At 34.0% G+C, this 20,982-nt stretch overlaps 1 protein-coding gene across 1 annotated transcript; it reads right to left on the reverse strand.

Annotated features, from left to right (window-relative positions):
* Positions 1–13,494: 13,494 nt before the first annotated feature.
* Positions 13,495–16,838, reverse strand: LOC143051052 (uncharacterized). The gene is made up of 5 exons (XM_076224109.1): positions 16,759–16,838; positions 16,560–16,578; positions 15,976–16,062; positions 14,900–15,016; positions 13,495–13,603 (listed from the first exon to the last, which is right to left on the reverse strand). Exons 1-5 carry the CDS (start codon positions 16,804–16,806, stop codon positions 13,572–13,574), a joined length of 303 nt encoding a protein of 100 aa, XP_076080224.1. The 5' UTR covers positions 16,807–16,838; the 3' UTR covers positions 13,495–13,571.
* Between the last annotated feature and the right edge of the window lie 4,144 nt (positions 16,839–20,982).

The raw sequence follows: 20,982 nt of genomic DNA on the forward strand, positions 1-20,982 counted from the left end.
TCTGTTCGGTGTAAGACACATCTTCTAATGTCTATTGATATCATCCTTCTGTACACAAAATGTTACTTAGACAAAAAACAGAAGTGACCCTTAAATTTAAAGAAATAACTATGGTAACAAAGTACCTCATCAAAAAAGATGTAGTGCTATATTTAATTATCTAATGTTATCTATTGTTAAATTTAGCACTTTAAAAAAGCAAAATAAGGAACCACTGTGTTTGCATTGATTCAAATCCATTCAGATTATGATACCAACACTAATCAGTGGGCACGTTATAGCTTGCTGTTTGGTGTAAGCCAAGGCTCCGTACTTTGACCTACATGTATACTGGTTTACTTACTGTGACTGGGATGGAGAGTCGTCTCATTGACACTAATACCACAACTTCTTATATCTATTCTGTATTTGTCCGTTCCAACCTTTTATAGCGTATTATGCGGTATATAGTGTGCTCCTTATTGAAGGCCGTACTTTGAACTATAGTTTTAAACTTCAACGACAACGACATTTGGTTCTGCGGAAGAGTTGTTTCAAAAACAACATCTTAAAAATATATTTTGATCTACGTGAAAAGCAATGTTTCACCGTTAATACCAAAGATATGACTAACTACATTGATTACAAGTACATCCACATAACTGGCATAAAACAGCGAAAATGGCAAACATCTCGGAGCAAATACAATTGAAAGATTCAAATGTTGAAATGTGACTTCTTTCATACAGATTGAGTATTTAAATATTGATGAAAAAAACAAAATATCACAGAACAGTTAAAAAATGTAAGGTCAACTGAGGAAGTCTCCACCTCAGTTTTAGCAAAACGACGATCACAATATAGTTTTGAATTTTGCTGGTACAGATAAATTTGTTTCCTACGGGTCCAGAAAGGGGTTTGATTTTTGTGTAGATGAAACGCGCTTCTGGCGTACCAAATCATAAGATTGATGTCATTTTAGGGAAAGTTGTTTGTAAATAGTGTCGAATGAACGAACATAATGTCTTTATACTTATAACAGTTTAATGTGTTATAGGACATGAGTAATCATAGCTAGTAAAACTTCAGTCACACCAAACAGTCAACTAATAATAACAACAATCAATTATAAGCACAGCTGATTTTAAATGGTGAAATTTGATTGCTATACATAGATAAAATCTAATATAATGAGATGAACGTTTTAACTTTAATTTTCTTGGTTAACATGTGTTTTTTTTCTGTTTAATTCGACATCAGCGTGTAGAAAAATGGAAAGTTGATTTCCAGAAGTACCTAAATTTGATCCGAAACATAAACAATACTTGAACAATTTAGGGGAAATTGCCTTCCGAGTAATAGAAAGATGCATCTATTATTACAAATAATACGCTCATGCAAAGTATATCTGGAGTTTGGATATGCATAGTATAACTAAAACTATTAATACTTTTTGAACATTTTGACATAATAAGACATTATAATTGTGTTTAACAGATATTTTATTGTATATACCTTTGGCCAAGACGAGGCCGCTACAAAGCTGTTACCAACACTTTCAATGAGTCCAAACTTATTTCCAACAGGTTCGCAGTCATTTATCTTCGTTTTATTCCATGCTATAAAGTTAATAGATTTGCATACTTGCACTCTCGAGCAAAACTGGGAACACAATGACCACATCGGTGTTGATACCTCAAACAACATGTGGCCACTATATATTGTATCTTTTTGTTTTTGGATAACGACTATTTCACTTAATGCCCACACACATAGAAAAACTATCGAAACGGTAAAACGAAACATTTTGTTCCAAATCAACATTATTAATGTTTTCCCTCTCTCGAAAAGCTGTGTGTGTGTTCAAGCGGTCCGTTGAGTTACACAACACTTATACAGTCTGCTTGTTTATTTTGTTATGAGCCTTAGATATGCCTTTAGTTGCCAGGGATTCTATTACAATGATGAATAATTTTTAATCTGGATACCTTCAATTTTCGAAAATAATATTATGCGATTTGAGAAGGGATGATATTTCGAATTCATATTTATAACAAAAGCTTCCTACAGTTTAAATGAACTTCTACTGTAAATTTCATCGACAGAATCAAATGAAGCGACGTGTTAAATTTCACATTGCGGTTACTAATGCATACACGTGTATTATTAATGTGATGACGCAATCAAATTGAAGTGGTTTTTATTTTTACATACTAAATGTTGACCTGGTAAAGACATCATTAATTATATTATTCAAAGTAAGAACATGTTTTTTCAAAGATGAAAATATCAAATTCATCAAGCAACAGCTACTAGTAATATTTAAAACTGCAATCTGTTTCCTTGTATATACGGACTAAATAAAACAAAAACATATTATATACTTTATTTTTATAATTTTGTGCTGAGGGAACTCGCGTTTGTTTGTGTTTTATTCCTATTGTATTATAATGTTCATGTATTTTTAACATGTTACTATAACCAAGTCATACCAGCGAGAAGAATGGCTAGCATTACTACCAAGTTCAACCAATTATTTTGTCTTTCTTAAAATTTCTTTAGCAAGTCAGGAATATTAAACAGTTATTTGTGTTTCAAGATGATCTGGTGTATGGTTTGGAAAATTGAAAAAAAGTTATATCATATGTTTTTTTTACATACACTGTATTATATTGGGGTGCCATAATGCTTACTTCGAACGTCTAATGTGCTCTGTAAAACACATACTCACTAGGTGTTATAGTATTTAGAAGATTGCAAACAAAATCGAAATGTTCGTGCACCAACACGATCCGGACCCAAGTCAATACGGCCCCATGTCGATCCGTCCCAAGTCGATCCGACCCACGTCGATCCGGCCCCATAATAAGGAATAAACTATATCGACTTTTAATTAGTAAAAATGGAATTTGTAAAACGTATGAATGATGGATGACAACTGGTAAATGTGAATATATTTGGAGTAACAGTAAGATGAAATATCTTAAGTCGATACGAAAATTGTTGTGATTGTATTTTTTTCAGGTAACATCAGAGGCTTCTATAACACTTGTTGGTGTTGTTTTTTTTGTAATATCGAATATAGTCAATATATTTTTTTAAAGTTGAAAATATTTTGAATAGTTGTGAGTAGATATGAGTATCCATTATTCTTTATTGCAAGATAATAACAAAACAATTACCCTGAATGCACATTTTCAGAAAGGATTCGGCAAATCAAACATTATTTCTCAATTTGAGGAATTTTGAGAACTTCAAAACAAAGATAGTTGTTAATGTCTGTGTCATTTTGGTCATTTGTGGATAGTTGTCTCATTGACCATCATACCACATCTTCTTTTTTATATTTGTATGTATCAGCTTGGGGATCGGCTTGTACCGTTGTGTATGTAACTATTTGTTATTACACAGAATGAATGACTTGTTAAGTTCACAGTCAATTGAAAGAAATTGATAATTAATTTAGTACTGCTCATTAATGTTGATGTCTGTTGATACTAAATTCTGTTATATTTTTTTTTATATAATTATTATACCCAATAATCTAGAAAACTTGTAGTGAAAACATTTTTTTTTACCATACACCTTTTACATTATAATAAAATTCATAAACATTTAGGAATTACAATTAATTAATATCTTTATTTTTATTTCTTATAAATATATTTTTCATTTGGGCCGGATCGACTTTAAATATGGGCCGGATCGACGTTGGGCCGGATCGACGTGGGGCCGGATCGACATGAAAGCACATACAATTTCATAGAGGTAGTCGTCCGAATATTTAAATTGAAGGACATGTAATGAATGTTTTTCAAAATGTATCGCGGATTCTGTTGATAAAAGGGTACGGTACTCATATAGTAAATGTTTATGTTAATGAACAATTCGGTTTTAAAATAAGAGAACTCATTTTGTTCAAAACGACATCTTTTATACTTAATTAATACATAACTAGATGAGACATTTGCAGAATTCAGGGCATAACTTCCATTTTGTTCATCAGAAGAATGAAGAAAAAATTCCTAATTCTTGCTGAATATTCCAGGTTTGAGAAAGTTTTATGACCTGCAAATTTCACACATTACTCAATTGGGAAACACATATTATGATTTATATTCAAACAAATCGTATATCATCACCTTTCTGGAATAACTTCTGTAGACGAAACGTGCGTCCGGCGTATCACGTTATACTCATTGTACCTGTGATAACTATATAGATGTAAGCAACAACAGATCAAAGCACGGCCTTCGACAATGATAAAATACCATCCGTATTAATGTATTTTATAATAATTTAAAAAATTAAAAAACTGAAATTAATTGATTGTTGGTCACTTAACTTCCAGTGCCAAATAGTTCATGCATGTTCAGGGCGAGTAAAAACACAACATGTTATAAATGCAAGCGCATTTCTGAAGTTAACTTAGATGTTATATTTTGTTAAAAAAGTTTACCTCATGTACAGGTTTATAAACCAATGCAAAGGTGTGCTATGCTTTGCAAAATTTTAAAGTCTAATTAAAATACTGTAAATTTGAAAAAAAAAATGACAAGAATATTTATGCCAAGTAAAGGACAGGAGACATTATATAAGAAATATGCTATTGTGAATTAATACATTAATTTATTTCAATTTGGAATTTAGTTTTATTATGGAATTTTGTTTTTTATTAATGTTTGTTGTGAAATGATTAAAAATGTAGCCAAATTTATAAAGAAAGTACTTTGCCCCGCACATAATACTATTAAATTACGAGAACTTTCTCTATAGATTCTGTTCAAATTGTTAAATAAATTATAATTTCCTGCAATTTTTATGCATAATTAGCTTTTCAAAATGTTGAACACATTGTTAAAATATTAACTAATTCAAAGATTAAATAAAATGTTTTAAAATTCATTAAGCACAAAGTATTAAACAATTCATTATGTATAATTATAATTTATTTTCTCAACTTGAAAAACATGTAAATTTTTTTAAATTGCTAAATTATGAAATCATTTCTTATTCAGAAAATCAACAGCAGAATCTGGAACAACTGTTAAAATAACTAGATAAGAAGACTTGTCTGTAATTTATGTGTAATTAGTATATGTCATTGAAAGTGTGCCTGGTTATATATAATTTACTTCTTATCTGATGACATGCTGTGTTAAGATTTCTCAGATTTTGAGTAAAATGACCCTTGTGTGTTTGACTGTTAAAACAAGTCGAAGTTTTAAACATTCTTTGAGACATGTTAGAAAACTAACTTTCAGTAATCTACGGCGTGTAGCGTAGCGATAACATTGACCATACATTACCTCCCCTCGATTTGAGATTTGCGAATGTTGACATTTGATATCATCACCGTCACAAACATCATTTCTATGAATGATTGTTATCGATTTTTGTTTTTACACCTTAATCATACCGCAGTGAAGTATTCGCAGTGCATAACTATCTTATATCAGCTCTATTGTGATACTTCGACACTAAAATTATTCAGAAGTTTTGCTTCCATCCGTTAAAAAATATAATCAAGTATCTGATGACAATGTAATAACTTATGAAATCATTTTTTTAATATTGTTCAAAGTTAGCTGGTAATGGTTTTGTCGATATGTTTTTTTGTTTTATTCACAATTTTACATTTTTACACATAAGTTTTAATTATTTAGTTATTTTCTGTTCTTTTCTAACGAATCAATATAATTTTGAAAGGAAAGGAAATACGGAGTGAATACATGAATAAAGAAATGAATAATATGATCAAGGAAAAGTTCGATTGTTTCTAATCAAAATTTACAAAACTGTTATCCTCTTTGGGGACCGACTAACTTCACAAATAATTGATACTCATGTATACTGTTATATTTAGCTTTACAAAACCAATCATTTATTGTCTTACAAATTTCATTTGTATGTATTTATAGATTTTTTTACCCAGACTTATGTGTCCGTTTTGAATGACATGTTTTCGGCTTAGTTATCGTATGTTTGCGCCAATATTCCTAAATTTTTTTTTACAAAAAAATGACATTGATGAGATGTTATCTGATGGGGAATAATACAAAAAACCAGCACACTTCAAATGTACGGTGTGTGACCAATGGGCCATTCCAATTAATTTCTGACAGGTTGGGATGGATGGGGAGTTTTTTGTTAGAGGTATCAAAATTCTGACCTATCAGATGAAGAGTTTCTGTTCATATTTGGTGGATGGGCTATCATGTAGAAAATTGACCTATCAGAATTTTTCACTGCAAGGGTTGTACCAATCAGAATCGTGTATCAATATCCATTCAATGTGTTGTGGACAACGTTCAATTCTGTCATAACTATAATACCAGATGATGGATGATACGAAACAGTCTAGATACATAAGTAGCACCCCTAAGATCTGACATAGACATTTTTGTTAACCCTAAGATGTAATTAGTTTTACCTTGCAAACTATTTACTGCTGCAAGACCCTTAGAGGCTTTTTGCGTATATTTGAATGTGTCAGATGAAAAACTCCCAAACTAGATCCCATTCGATGTATACATATCACACCCCTCAGAAAGGACCATCCATTCCCATTTATCAGATATTAACCGGAATGGCCCAATTATAGGCAATAGTATGGACTTCAAGAATGATAAAAACCAAGATAGTTGGCTATAGACATTATTGAAGGCCCCGACATACAAACTAGGAAACAATTCAATTATGAAATAACGACTACTAAAAATAACAGACTTCTGACTTGAGTCTCACATATAAAAAGTAAAATCACAAAAATACTTAACTCCGAGAAAAAAAAAATGAAAAGTCACTAATCAAATGGCATTACCAAATATCGATAGAGAAAAACCAAATCCGGGTTGCAAACTAAAACTGAGGGAAACGTATCAAATATAAAAGAACTACGACACATCAGAGACACAACACTGAAATGTAACACACAGAGAAACTATAATGTAACAATGGCTATTTTCCTGACATGGTACAGGGCATTTTATGAAAAAAAATGGGGGTTGAACCTGGTTTTGTGGTATGTTAAACCTCCCACTTTAATGGCAGTGTTAATTATAACAATACAATGACAACATAACACAACAGGGCTACAATGAATAAATAGATAAACGGGAGAAAATATAGGACAGAGAAACAAATAATAGCCATTAAAATGCATTATGTCGTCCTTTTATAAGAATTCTCTGTTTGCAATTATTCTAAAAAATATTAAGGAGGTTCATATCCAAGGGTAAAAATTGTTGCCGTTTTAGACACAACGTTTAGGAACTGTTTTAAATGTTTTGGCTTTCGAAATTTTGTCATCTGAGCATAAGTGGTTATTCTTGTGTCTGACGTATTAAATTGTAAACCTGGTACCTTTCGTTACCTATTATGCGTGTGTTTCTCTGTTTTAAATGTTCCTCGACTTATCTTTATAAGTTGTGGCATATGATTTTGTTATATATAACAAAATCATATGCCACAACTTATAAAGATAAGTCGGAGAATATTTAACATTGGCATACAAGTGGGAGTTTTGGCATGCCACAAAACCCGGTTCAAACCCACCATTGTTTTCCCTTAAAATTTCCTGTACCAAGGCAGGAACATAGCTTTTGTTATATTATAGTTTATGTGTATGTGTTACATTTTGAAGTGTTTCTGTTGTGTCGTAGTTCTTCTCTTATATTTGATGTGTTTCCCACAGCTTTAGTTTTTAATCCGGTTTTGTTTTTTTTTTCTCAATCTGGTTATGAATTTTAAACAGCAGTTTACTTTTGTTGCGTTATATATATCCCCGATTCGGTACAGGTATTTCCTTATGCCCGAGTCACACTGTCCAGATTTTTACGCCGATGGCAACACGATTATGGAAATGTTCAAAATCGGGACTGATCGTATCCGGATCGGGCTATTCGTAGTGCCATTTTTAACCATCGTAGAACTATCGGCCACTTTTTCTAGCCTTCGGGGACAACTTCGGGAAGGGTTCTAAATTTTTTAACATGTTAAAAAATCCCCGAAGGTGCGTCCGATATTGAGGGTTCGTATTGAGTTTGTATCACCATCCTCATCATTGTAATGTCACCGGGAATGCATCTTTGAACATCGTATTGCATTCGTGTTTCCATCGTTTCCATCGGGCAGTTTTGACATTACGATGTCTACATGAATGAATCACGAAGCTATCTGAAGGTCTTACGATGGCAACACGACTTCGTGAAGACCTCGTAATCCCGTCGTGTTGCCATCGAATATAAATACGAAGGCGACAAGATGGAACTACGACGGCAATAAATCCAGCTAAATGTAAGTTAATTTTCGCGCAAAAAATACATTTAAAGTGCCATGCGCGATATGCACTGGTCAGTCTAATACGACAGTTAAGACAGACGTTCACAAAACATGGAGCTCAAATCATATGATTCTATGAGAACAAGAAAGGCGACAGCGTTGTTTCTATTAATTCAAATGGAACAAGAAGAGCAGCTATTACAGGCTCAGGATTTACTTTTACAAGTAAAATATTATTTTTTGTCAATTTTTCATCAAGTAACATAATGAAAATCATAAACGCGCCTCGTACACCAACACTGCAGGTACACGTATATAGGGAAACCAACTTTTTCTTCATTATTCTGATTTTTTATGTATCGTCTGAGTTGTTGTCACACGAATGTTTACTCCATAAGCATTTTGTTTTCTATATGTCGTATTTTTCTGCATTTGTTGCTTTCCCCACATCCTTCCTTTTGTCTTTATTATTATGATATTCTCCTGGAAAGAGCTCTTTTTGAATAAAAGGGATCAACGAACCCATTACCCTACCTTTAAGATAGTAAGATCAGTAAACATGGGCATAATTAAGGGTGACATATTGGGGACAAATATGGACACTATATTTGTATATGACACATGCAGAAAATGGTAAGTTGAATATGCATATTTGATACATGATAAACTATTAGAAATAGAATTTTAGAAATCAACCAAAACATTTAGTAACTGGAAATACCTTTAATATTGTCTTTAGAACCAGCAGGTAAAAAAAATAGCAACCAATTTCCTGTGTATTATGCTATTTCAAGGAGAAAAAACAAGTCCAACTGCATGACCTTGACCTTTGGCCTTGAGCGTAAAAAATGTTAGATCATTACAAGGAGGAACAATATACCAAATGTGGTTAAAATCTTTTGAAGCATACGGGTTTTAGAGTGTCCACAAGGGTGATATTGCCTTGTATTACAACTGCCACTGTGTATTCAATATTGATCAAACAATTTAAAACGCGTGATGCCTTCGGCATATAATTTAAATGTATCGTAAGTTGTACACGACGTCTTTTAGACATCGTATGGCCATCGCGCCATCATCGTAATCCATCGCGTAGCCTTCGTAATCCTTCGTGTAGCCTTCGTGATCCATCGTGTAGGCTTCGGCTGAGATATGAAGCTTAAATACCCGTCTTCGGTTAACCTTCGTATGTCCATCTTTTGCTATCATATATAATTTCGGCACCATCGTATAGACTTCGTTATTCATCGTACTTGCTTCGGTCATTTTTTGGTATTTTAACGAGATCGGGACCAACTTCGTACGAACTTACAATTTTCGCATTCGGATTTCCATCGTATATAAAAATCGGGACAGTGTGACGCGGGCATTATAAAGAACACGGTGGACTAAATCTGGTTTTATTGTTCGCTTAACACTTTTTTGATAAGAACGGGGAGGAGTGTGACATTTTTTTAGCACTACACCTTCCCTTTAAACTGCTTGATGTCACTGTCTGTGTATGTAATACTATCATATTACAAATAACGTTTTCTGCTTGAAATGTTAGATTTATTGCTTCTAAAAGGGGATTTTTATATATTTCATTTTGTTGTGTCCATAATGACTATACATTTTGTACTTTTGATATTGACTTTATTCGGGGTTTTTTTTTCAAAGACAAAGCTCATGCTGAAATACTGGAACTATTATCTTCAAATCTGAAATCTTACATAAGTCTAGGCACTTAAGTTTAGTTGTTATCGTTTGTTTTTGTATCATATATTTTCAGGTTTTTAGTTAACTTTGCTGTAAAAATTAAAACAAAAGAAGAAAATGTGGTATGATTAAATATTGCCAATGAAACAACTCTCCACAAGAAACTAAACGACACCGAAATTAACAACAATAGGTCACCGTAGGGCATTAAATAATTAGCAAAGCCCATATCGCATAGTCAGCTATAAAAGTCAAACTAGCCATTTGTTTAATGATTTTCATGTTATTGCCTTTTGAAGCCGTCTATACGGTACGGGTTTGAATCAGTGTTGAAGGCCGTAATGTACGGTTACATGTAATAACTTACATCTACTTAGTGGTTTGCCTTTGTTGCTGTTATACATAATTGTTTAACGTTCATTATTTTGTACATCCTTTATAGGATGCTGTGATCGTTTGGAACTCTTCCGTTTTGAAATGTTGAGAATCAGTCCCGTCTTTCTTCGGTCTAATTAGAATATGGGTTGAAAAATTTGCTAGAATCTAAATTAATTATATTTTCTATAGCCCCTTTCTCATCATGTCTATTGTTCCGCCCCCAGTGAAGTGCGTGCTGTTTTTCGAAAAGAATGGAGTATCTGACCGGTTTTTTTTTGTGCGGGTCAGGAAATCATGCAAATCATCCATATATGATTTTCTCTTTGCACTTTGCGCCAATTAGACGAAATTATTTGCGTTAGAATATGTTTGCAATCATTGATGTTGATGGATTAAAATTTTGATTTTAAAAAGTCGTCTATCATAAATGAAAGCCAATTAAGAGAATGGTGAATGCGTCATGGGAAAAAAATGAATGCCAAAGAAAGTCACTGATCAAATAACAAAATCAAAAGTTCAAACACATCAAACGAATGGATAACATCTGTCATATTCCTGACTTGGTACAGGCGTTTTCTAATGTTGAAAATGGTAGATTGAACCTGGTTTTCTAGCTAGCTAAACCTCTCACTTTTATGACAGTCTCATCTGACAACGATGCGTGAACAAAACGAACATACATAATAGGCAAACATGTCAAAAATACAGCAGTCACCATTGTGCTTTAATCCTAAGAACTTAAAAATGCAAACAAACATTTAACAAAGATGGGCATACAGACCAATATAAACAAAAATGTGGTATGATTGCCAATGAGACAACTATCCACAAAAGACCAAAATGACAAAGACATTAACAAGCATATTACAGGTACAAATGTATCAGTAAAAATTAATTACAAGAATACAAAAATTTACCTTAGTACAATAACACAATGACATCATATTTGTAACGAAGAAACATAAAGACAAAGAGCATAGCAAAAGAAGAAAGACGAGCATCAAACTAATTTTCGAAGTAAAAGCAAAAGGCATATAGACAAAGAAAACAGTTTATAAACAATTCTTTAATTTATCATGAACAGCCCTCACCTAAACCTCGTCCTTCAGAAAAATATATTAGCTCCATATGAGAGACGCCACCAAATAGATGCAGTTTTATACTGGCACGAGTTCATTGGTACGTCTGTTGAATATCAGTTAATCAGATGGATTTGTTAAAAAAAATAAAAATTCTAAGGTTCAATTAATATTGTAACTATTCACTTATATACATATTCAAAGATGTCTTGAGAAATAACGGAATTAGAGAAATCCTCACCATTCGTTTGGTGTGTTTGGTAATTTAATTGTGCCATTTGATTAGGGACTTTCCTCGGAGTTCAGTACTTAAGTGATTTTACCTTTTTCATGTTAATCGAGATGATACCTTTTCCAATTATTGTTTGTTAAGTGTTAAATAGAAATATTCAACAGTGCCATGCCATTTATAAACAAGCAGAAAAAATAATGATACAGAGCTGGGCATCATTTTTTATTTTAAAAATGTTTAGCTATAAATGTATTCCTTACATTACATAGGATAAATGATGCTATTCTGACAAATGTTCACCGTCGATGTAAACAAGGATATACATACACATCAGATATTATTACATGTACCAACTGTGTCTTGCACATTGTCAGTGATATCCTGTATAAAATTACATAAACTTCAGGAACTATTATATTTTATTGTCATGTTATATGAAAACAAGGATCAAAATAAGTTAATTAAGTGAAATAATATATTCACATTTTATTGTTATAAAACACCTTAACGGGAATTAAACACTGGCAAATATGACGTTTTCGATTGGGAACTGTCTTTTAAGGTCAGAATAGTTTTATAAAAAGTTAGGTTAGCAAAACCTAAAGTTGTTGAACCAATCTTATTTAATGTCAAACCTCAAAATAGTCGGTGACGTTTATCATGTTAAATATATGTTTACGCGCGTTTGTCTTTAAAACTTATAAACCTATAATTTACGTCTGTTGTTAAATTGGAAAAAATAAACGTTGTTCACTCAACACTTCATGTATTGAGAAACCTGCAAAAACGACACTCGTCCGAAAAAAAACTTGTTATCTTCAATACTAAGGTCAATTAAACTAATCTTATTTATTTACCAACATAATGTGTATTGTTGTAACCTCTCTTTAAATATCGTCATATTCGACCTGAATCAGTATAAAAGATATGTCATGTGTTTATTTATGTATCATTGTCATTTTGCTTAGTTTATTTTTACGCCCGTCTGGCGTATATACAAAATTTAGTCCTGGGTATCTATGATGAGTTTATTGTTACCTATTCTGACATCGGACTCGGATTACTTTTAAATTAAACCGTGGTGTAGTTGTAACTGCCTCTGACTACTAACACAAAGGTTCCTGGTTCGATTCCCGTTCCAAGATGAAAATTTCAGGGACTGAATTGTCGGCTCTCCCTTGACACCATTTGCGAGTATAGTCTTGAGGAAACGATTATAGTCCATCGGAAGGGGACGATAAATGACTGACCCGTGTTAAGAGAGAGCCACATCTCAAGCACGTTAAAGACACCCTTGTAGATTTCGAAAAAGAGCAAACTAATGCCGTTACAAGGCAGCACTCGCACCCCAAAGTAGAAAGGGATTAATACAAGTTGCAAAACTTGTTTCCCAATCTACTATGAATAAATATGTTTAAATTACTTTTAAACTTTGTTTTAATGTGCGTGTCGCTAAGTGTTTATTGGTTCTACATTGACCTTTGTTAGTCTTATATGTTCTTTTTCTAATTTTATTTCATTTATTTATTTTGAAGTTTACTAGTAGTATGACGTTCATTTGCACAGATCACGTACACTTTTTTTAATAAGAGGCCAGTTGAGGCCTGACCCTAGGTATGGGATTCCTTCCCTGCATTAAATACCCATTGGTGGCTTCCGGCTGTTATCTACTCTTTAGTCGAAACGTTGTCTCTTTTTCTTTTTCTTTTTCAATTTTCATAAATATTATATAAAGAGAAATACTCTTAGTCTTTTGTGAATTTTTCATGTACTATCAAAATGTAACAAGCAAAATACTAAAAACTATTGTGTTTAATAATTTATACTGAACAAATTATAACACAATGCTAATGTTTTTTGGAACTGATTAATAAACTTGATCTATACATATATCGAACTGTTTTTGATTATTTATCTGTTGTTTATTGAGCCACTGTTGGTTTAGGTGTAGAACCTGGAAAAGTAACACAAACTAATCAAATATACAATGGTTATGATATATTGATATGAAATTATGTTATCTCTCTTGCATTTCTCTTTTTTCATTCTGGTCTCTTTCACGGATATTTGACCTGGTAAAATGAAAATAAATAAACTAATCAAAGATTCTTAGCCTACGAAATATTGATGTGAAATTGTGTTATCTCTCGTGTATTTTACTTTCGTCGAAAATTTCATTCTGTTATTTTTTTAACCAGAATATCTTAAACTAAACATTTAGAAGCACCTGATATCATCCCCACTTTTAGTTAAGTCCGTGTTATTTAGTCTTTTTTTCTGTCGATCGTTTTTTTCTTTTTAACCCAGTGCGTTGTTAATCTAGTACGTGTTTCCCTCTTTTCTTCCAAAACAAACTTATAAACGACAAGATAAATGCTTCATTTTATGGGATTTAAGTAACTTTACATTAACATTTAAATCCTAATATTGTTACATCTAATCTGGACGATTATTTTTATTGAATGTTGTAGCTTTGCGTATAAACAGAAACTGGTAAGTGACAAAGTAGAGCTCTGTTGTTCAAATATGTAAATACAATTCCAGAAATCCAATGGAAACAAACTAGCAAAGCATGATTTAAAATGTGTTTAGCGCACATTTTCTATAACAGCTACCAATATGTTTTTTTTTCAGATTGTCGGATGTCGTATAGAAGAAAAAAACAGGAAGTAAATGGAACGATTACAATTAATATGCTATAACAAAGTTAAAGATGTAAATTTCGTGACATATATCTCGAGAAATAGAATTACAATTTGTACATGTTGTGATATATTAATTATTAGGTATGCAAAGAATATTCAAATCGTGCAACGTGTTCCGGTGATATCAGAATCGGGAAAAAGAGGCTTTTCTTGTTTCGTCTATTGGCACATATATGTAGTTCATTTTAACATAATCATATCATAACAGTAAACCAACTCATGATAATGTCAGTCAAAAGGGATGACTTCAAATTTTCTACTAGAACAAATTGGCAGACGAGACATATAACAAGAAAATGGTATTATTTGGTAATACACATTATGGCTGTGTTCACCTGCTCATTTGCGCTTCTTTTTGGAGATCATGCGATGACCTACGCATTTGTTCGTTAACTAAATTAACTTTTAGAATTTATAATATAATGCCTAAACATATTAACATACAATTGGTATACCATGACTCCAAAATCATTAAATACCAAAGTAAGATTTATAAGTTTAGCAATGATAAAAGTGCATTGGACATTTAAAAAAAATTGCGTTACCTTTACTGCATGGAATGATTTTAGGTGGTCCATAGCATTTCACTTTTCCTACATAAAATGTATTAGGCTGACCGGTACAGAGCCCTGGTTCAGGTGATGCATATTGTGGACACGAATCTGAAATTAATGATGACGTCATATATTGAAATACTGCTCCTGTAGTATCATTCAGATTATAACAGAAACATTAGATATTTTATGAGTGTTTTACAGTTAAATCTAAATACGTAAACTTTTCTTTATCGAACTGATCACAATAGCTTTCTGACGTAGCATAATACACTATGATTTAAATTATTTGATCAACCTAAGAACAAGGTTTAACCCACCATTTTTTACTTAAAATGTCCTGTACCAAGTCAGGAAAAATGCCATTTTAATATTATAGTTCGTTAGTTTGTGTGTTATATTTTAGTGGTGTGTTTTTGTTGTGTAGCAGTTCTCCTCTTATATTTGATGTGTTTCCATCAGTTTTATTGTGTTACCCGGATTTGCTTTTTCTTACTCGATTAATGTATTGCTAACAACAGTATACTACTGTTGCCTTTATTGAAACAATCGTTGTGTAATTTTTTATCACTTATAAGTTTTTTTAATTTTATTTTGGATTCAGATTGTTTACAGTGAGTCCGATCGAGTATCATGCCATGCTTTTTGAAGCTATAAAAATTGACCTAGATGCTGTTCATTAGGTTATGATCTTATAATATTTATTAGTGCTAAATGACTGGCCCTTTTATCAAGTCTCAAGTCTACAAACCTGTCGAAAAGCGATCGTTACATCATTTAGTTTCCAGATAACACAAGGATGATAAAATTATATTCATATGTTTGCAAACAACAAGAGACGCGGCCACTGTATACGAGTATCGAATTCATGCTTGTGGACAGTTGTCTCATTGGCAATCATACCATATCTTCTTTTTTATATTGTAAATTTGACTACTTCAAATTAATTTCCTCTGAAACACCTTCTTTTTCAAACTTAGAACATTGATATGCTTTTTTTGTACAGAATATGAACAACCATACTTTTTTCCACTGTTATTGTCTAATTAAATTTCATTGCAACTTACTTTCGTTGCATGTACACCTTCGACAGCCATTTACGTAATAAATGTAAGAGCTTCCTAGTGGACAAAAACATGCCATTTTAAGACATGCTAAAATAGAAAAACATATACAACCAATATTCACTTAAACAGCAACTACCTATTGTGACATTTGCAAACAAAAAATATTTATATATATTGTTCGTCACAGTAATATAAAAAAAATATATTTTTGTTATTTTACGCTGTGCAGTAATCTTTTATACAGCCAATACGTATCAAGTTGATATCACTCATTTGTATTTTAAACAACCTCTTTTATCGGTATGCATTCTACCTGTTCATGAGGGTATTGAAATAACATTAAAAATAAACTCTATCGAACACATAAGCGCATGCTGTTTCTGCAAATCGTCGACAAATTGAACTACCCTTTGAGCATCAATTCAAAAAAAAAAAAAATGAAAACTATCAGCTTGCAATAAATTTCATATGAATAAAAATTGGTTGCAAATTATTATACGAATGTGTTCTGTCTTTCATCTTAATTATTGTCTTCTAAAAAGAATTGCAAATACACTAAAATAATCTTTAAGATGTATTCTTACGTGTTGTGGATCTTGCTTGCTGAAATAGAAAAAACATATATTGATGATTGACCGTAGCAATATCCAATAGGTGGGAAAATGGCTATTAAGTCTCAGAAAAATTTAGCAAGTCTCACACATATAATTTCTTTTGTAATAATCAAGTCAGGTTTTATACAGAACAACTCAAACTGGTATTTCAATAAATATATAAACTAACCTGTGCATAACTAGCTATAAAAAGGATCAAAATTCCAACTTGCCACATTTTAGTACGAACAGGTAAATGTAAATGGATGATCCGTCAAGAAAATTTTAAAGTTATACTCTGCTTAAGGAAACAGTTTAAGATGTCCTAAAAGTATGTGCATGTGATAAATGTTAAGCTTTCAGGAAACACATTGAAAAAACAAAAGTGTATGTTAAATTATCACAATGCAACTTGACTCACATTTTGAAATGAATAAAGGGTCGAAAAAACTTTAGTCGAATCAAGTATCAGATTCAATTATAAATGAATTAGTATTTCATTTAACAACAAATTTTGCATAATGAAACAAAAGTTTATAAACAACGAGTCGTCTAAGCGATTTATCAGTTAAAACAACAACGAGTAGTCTCAAATGAATGATGAGTTTAAACAACAATGAGTCGTCTACAATGAGTATGTAGTCCATACAGCAACAAGTCGTCTACAATGAGTACGTAGTCCATACAGCAACGAGTCGTCTACAATGAGTATGTAGTCCATACAGCAACGAGTCGTCTACAATGAGTACGTAGTTTATACAGCAACGAGTCGTCTACAATGAGTACGTAGTCCATACAGCAACGAGTCGTCTACAATGAGCACGTAGTCCATACAGCAACGAGTCGTCTACAACGAGTACGTAGTCCATACAGCAATGAGTCGTCTACAATGAGTACGTAGTCCATACAGCAACGAGTCGTCTACAATGAGTACGAAGTTCATACAGCAACGAGTCGTCTACAATGAGTACGTAGTCCATACAGCAACGAGTCGTCTACAATGAGTACGTAGTTAATACAGCAACGAGTCGTCTACAATGAGTACGAATTCCATACAGTAACGAGTCGTCTACAATGAGTACGTAGTCCATACAGCAACGAGTCGTCTACAATGAGTACAAAGTTCATACAGCAACGAGTCGTCTACAATGAGTACGAAGTTCATACAGCAACGAGTCGTCTACAATGAGTACGTAGTCCATACAGCAACGAGTCGTCTACAATGAGTACGTAGTTCATACAGCAACGAGTCGTCTACAATGAGTACGAAGTTCATACAGCAACGAGTCGTCTACAATGAGTACGTAGTCCATACAGCAACGAGTCGTCTACAATGAGTACGTAGTTAATACAGCAACGAGTCGTCTACAATGAGTACGAATTCCATACAGTAACGAGTCGTCTACAATGAGTACGTAGTCCATACAGCAACGAGTCGTCTACAATGAGTACAAAGTTAATACAGCAACTACAATGAGTACGAAGTTCATACAGCAACGAGTCGTCTACAATGAGTACGTAGTTCATACAGAAACGAGTCGTCTAAAATGAGTATGTAGTCCATACAGCAACAAGTCGTCTACAATGAGTACGTAGTCCATAAAGCAACGAGTCGTCTACAATGAGTACGTAGTCCATACAGCAGCGAGTCGTCTACAATGAGTACGTAGTCCATACAGCAACGAGTCGTCTACAATGTGTACGAAGTTCATACAGCAACTACAATGAGTACGAAGTTCATACAACAACGAGTCGTCTACAATGAGTACGTAGTTCATACAGCAACGAGTCGTCTACAATGAGTACGTAGTCCATACAGCAACGAGTTGTCTACAATGAGCACGTAGTCCATACAGCAACGAGTCGTCTACAATGAGTACGAAGTCCATACAGCAACGAGTCGTCTACAATGAGTACGTAGTCCATACAGCAACGAGTCGTCTACAATGAGTACGTAGTCCATACAGCAACGAGTCGTCTACAATGAGTACGAAGTCCATACAGCAACGAGTCGTCTACAATGAGTACGTAGTCCATACAGCAACGAGTCGTCTACAATGAGTACGTAGTCCATACAGCAACGAGTCGTCTACAATGAGTACGTAGTTCATACAGCAACGAGTCGTCTACAATGAGTACGTAGTTCATACAGCAACGAGTCGTCTACAATGAGTACGTAGTTCATACAGCAACGAGTCGTCTACAATCAGTACGTAGTTCATACAGCAACGAGTCGTCTACAATCAGTACAAAGTTCATACAGCAACGAGTCGTCTACAATGAGTACGTAGTTCATACAGCAACGAGTCGTCTACAATGAGTACGAAGTTCATACAGCAACGAGTCGTCTACAATGAGTACGTAGTCCATACAGTAACGAGTCGTCAACAATGAGTACGTAGTTCATACAGCAACGATTCGTCTACAATGAGTACGTAGTCCATACAGCAACGAGTCGTCTGCAATGAGTATGTAGTCCATACAGCAACGAGTCGTCTACAATGAGTACGTAGTTTATACAGCAACTACAATGAGTACGAAGTTCATACAGCAACGAGTCGTCTACAATGAGTACGTAGTTCATACAGCAACGAGTCGTCTACAATGAGTACGTAGTCCATACAGCAACGAGTCGTCTACAATGAGTACGAAGTTCATACAGCAACTACAATGAGTACGAAGTTCATACAGCAACGAGTCGTCTACAATGAGTACGTAGTTCATACAGCAACGAGTCGTCTACAATGAGTACGAAGTTCATACAGCAACGAGTCGTCTACAATGAGTACGTAGTCCATACAGCAACGAGTCGTCTACAATGAGTACGTAGTCCATACAGCAACGAGTCGTCTACAATGAGTACGTAGTCCATACAGCAACGAGTCGTCTACAATGAGTACGAAGTTCATACAGCAACTAAAATGAGTACGAAGTTCATACAGCAACGAGTCGTCTACAATGAGTACGAAGTTCATACAGCAACGAGTCGTCTACAATGAGTATGTAGTCCATACAGCAACAAGTCGTCTACAATGAGTACGTTGTCCATACAGCAACGAGTCGTCTACAATGAGTACGTAGTCCATACAGCAACGAGTCGTCTACAATGAGTACGTAGTCCATACAGCAACGAGTTGTCTACAATGTGTACGAAGTTTATACAGCAACTACAATGAGTACGAAATTCATACAGCAACGAGTCGTCTACAATGAGTACGTAGCCATACAGCAACGAGTCGTCTACAATGAGTACGAAGTTCATACAGCAACTACAATGAGTACAAAGTTCATACAGCAACGAGTCGTCTACAATGAGTACGTAGTCCATACAGCAACGAGTCGTCTACAATGAGTACGTAGTCCATACAGCAACGAGTCGTCTACAATGAGTACGAAGTCCATACAGCAACGAGTCGTCTACAATGAGTACGTAGTCCATACAGCAACGAGTCGTCTACAATGAGTAACTAGTCCATACAGCAACGAGTCGTCTACAATGAGTACGTAGTTCATACAGCAACGAGTCGTCTACAATGAGTACGTAGTTCATACAGCAACGAGTCGTCTACAATGAGTACGTAGTTCATACAGCAACGAGTCGTCTACAATGAGTACGTAGTTCATACAGCAACGAGTCGTCTACAATCAGTACGAAGTTCATACAGCAACGAGTCGTCTGCAATGAGTACGTAGTTCATACAGCAACGAGTCGTCTACAATGAGTACGAAGTTCATACAGCAACGAGTCGTCTACAATGAGTACGTAGTCCATACAGTAACGAGTCGTCAACAATGAGTACGTAGTTCATACAGCAACGATTCGTCTACAATGAGTACGTAGTCCATATAGCAACGAGTCGTCTGCAATGAGTATGTAGTCCATACAGCAACGAGTCGTCTACAATGAGTACGTAGTTTATACAGCAACTACAATGAGTACGAAGTTCATACAGCAACGAGTCGTCTACAATGAGTACGTAGTTCATACAGCAACGAGTCGTCTACAATGAGTACGTAGTCCATACAGCAACGAGTCGTCTACAATGAGTACGAAGTTCATACAGCAACTACAATGAGTACGAAGTTCATACAGCAACGAGTCGTCTACAATGAAGACGTAGTTCATACAGCAACGAGTCGTCTACAATGAGTATGTAGTCCATACAGCAACAAGTCGTCTACAATGAGTACGTAGTCCATACAGCAACGAGTCGTCTACAATGAGTACGTAGTCCATACAGCAACGAGTCGTCTACAATGAGTACGTAGTCCATACAGCAACGAGTCGTCTACAATGTGTACGAAGTTGATACAGCAACTACAATGAGTACGAAATTCATACAGCAACGAGTCGTCTACAATCAGTACGTATTTCATACAGCAACGAGTCGTCTACAATGAGTACGAAGTTCAT

This window comes from Mytilus galloprovincialis, chromosome 11, assembly GCF_965363235.1.
Source record: "Mytilus galloprovincialis chromosome 11, xbMytGall1.hap1.1, whole genome shotgun sequence".
Taxonomy (NCBI): Eukaryota; Metazoa; Mollusca; class Bivalvia; order Mytilida; family Mytilidae; genus Mytilus; species Mytilus galloprovincialis.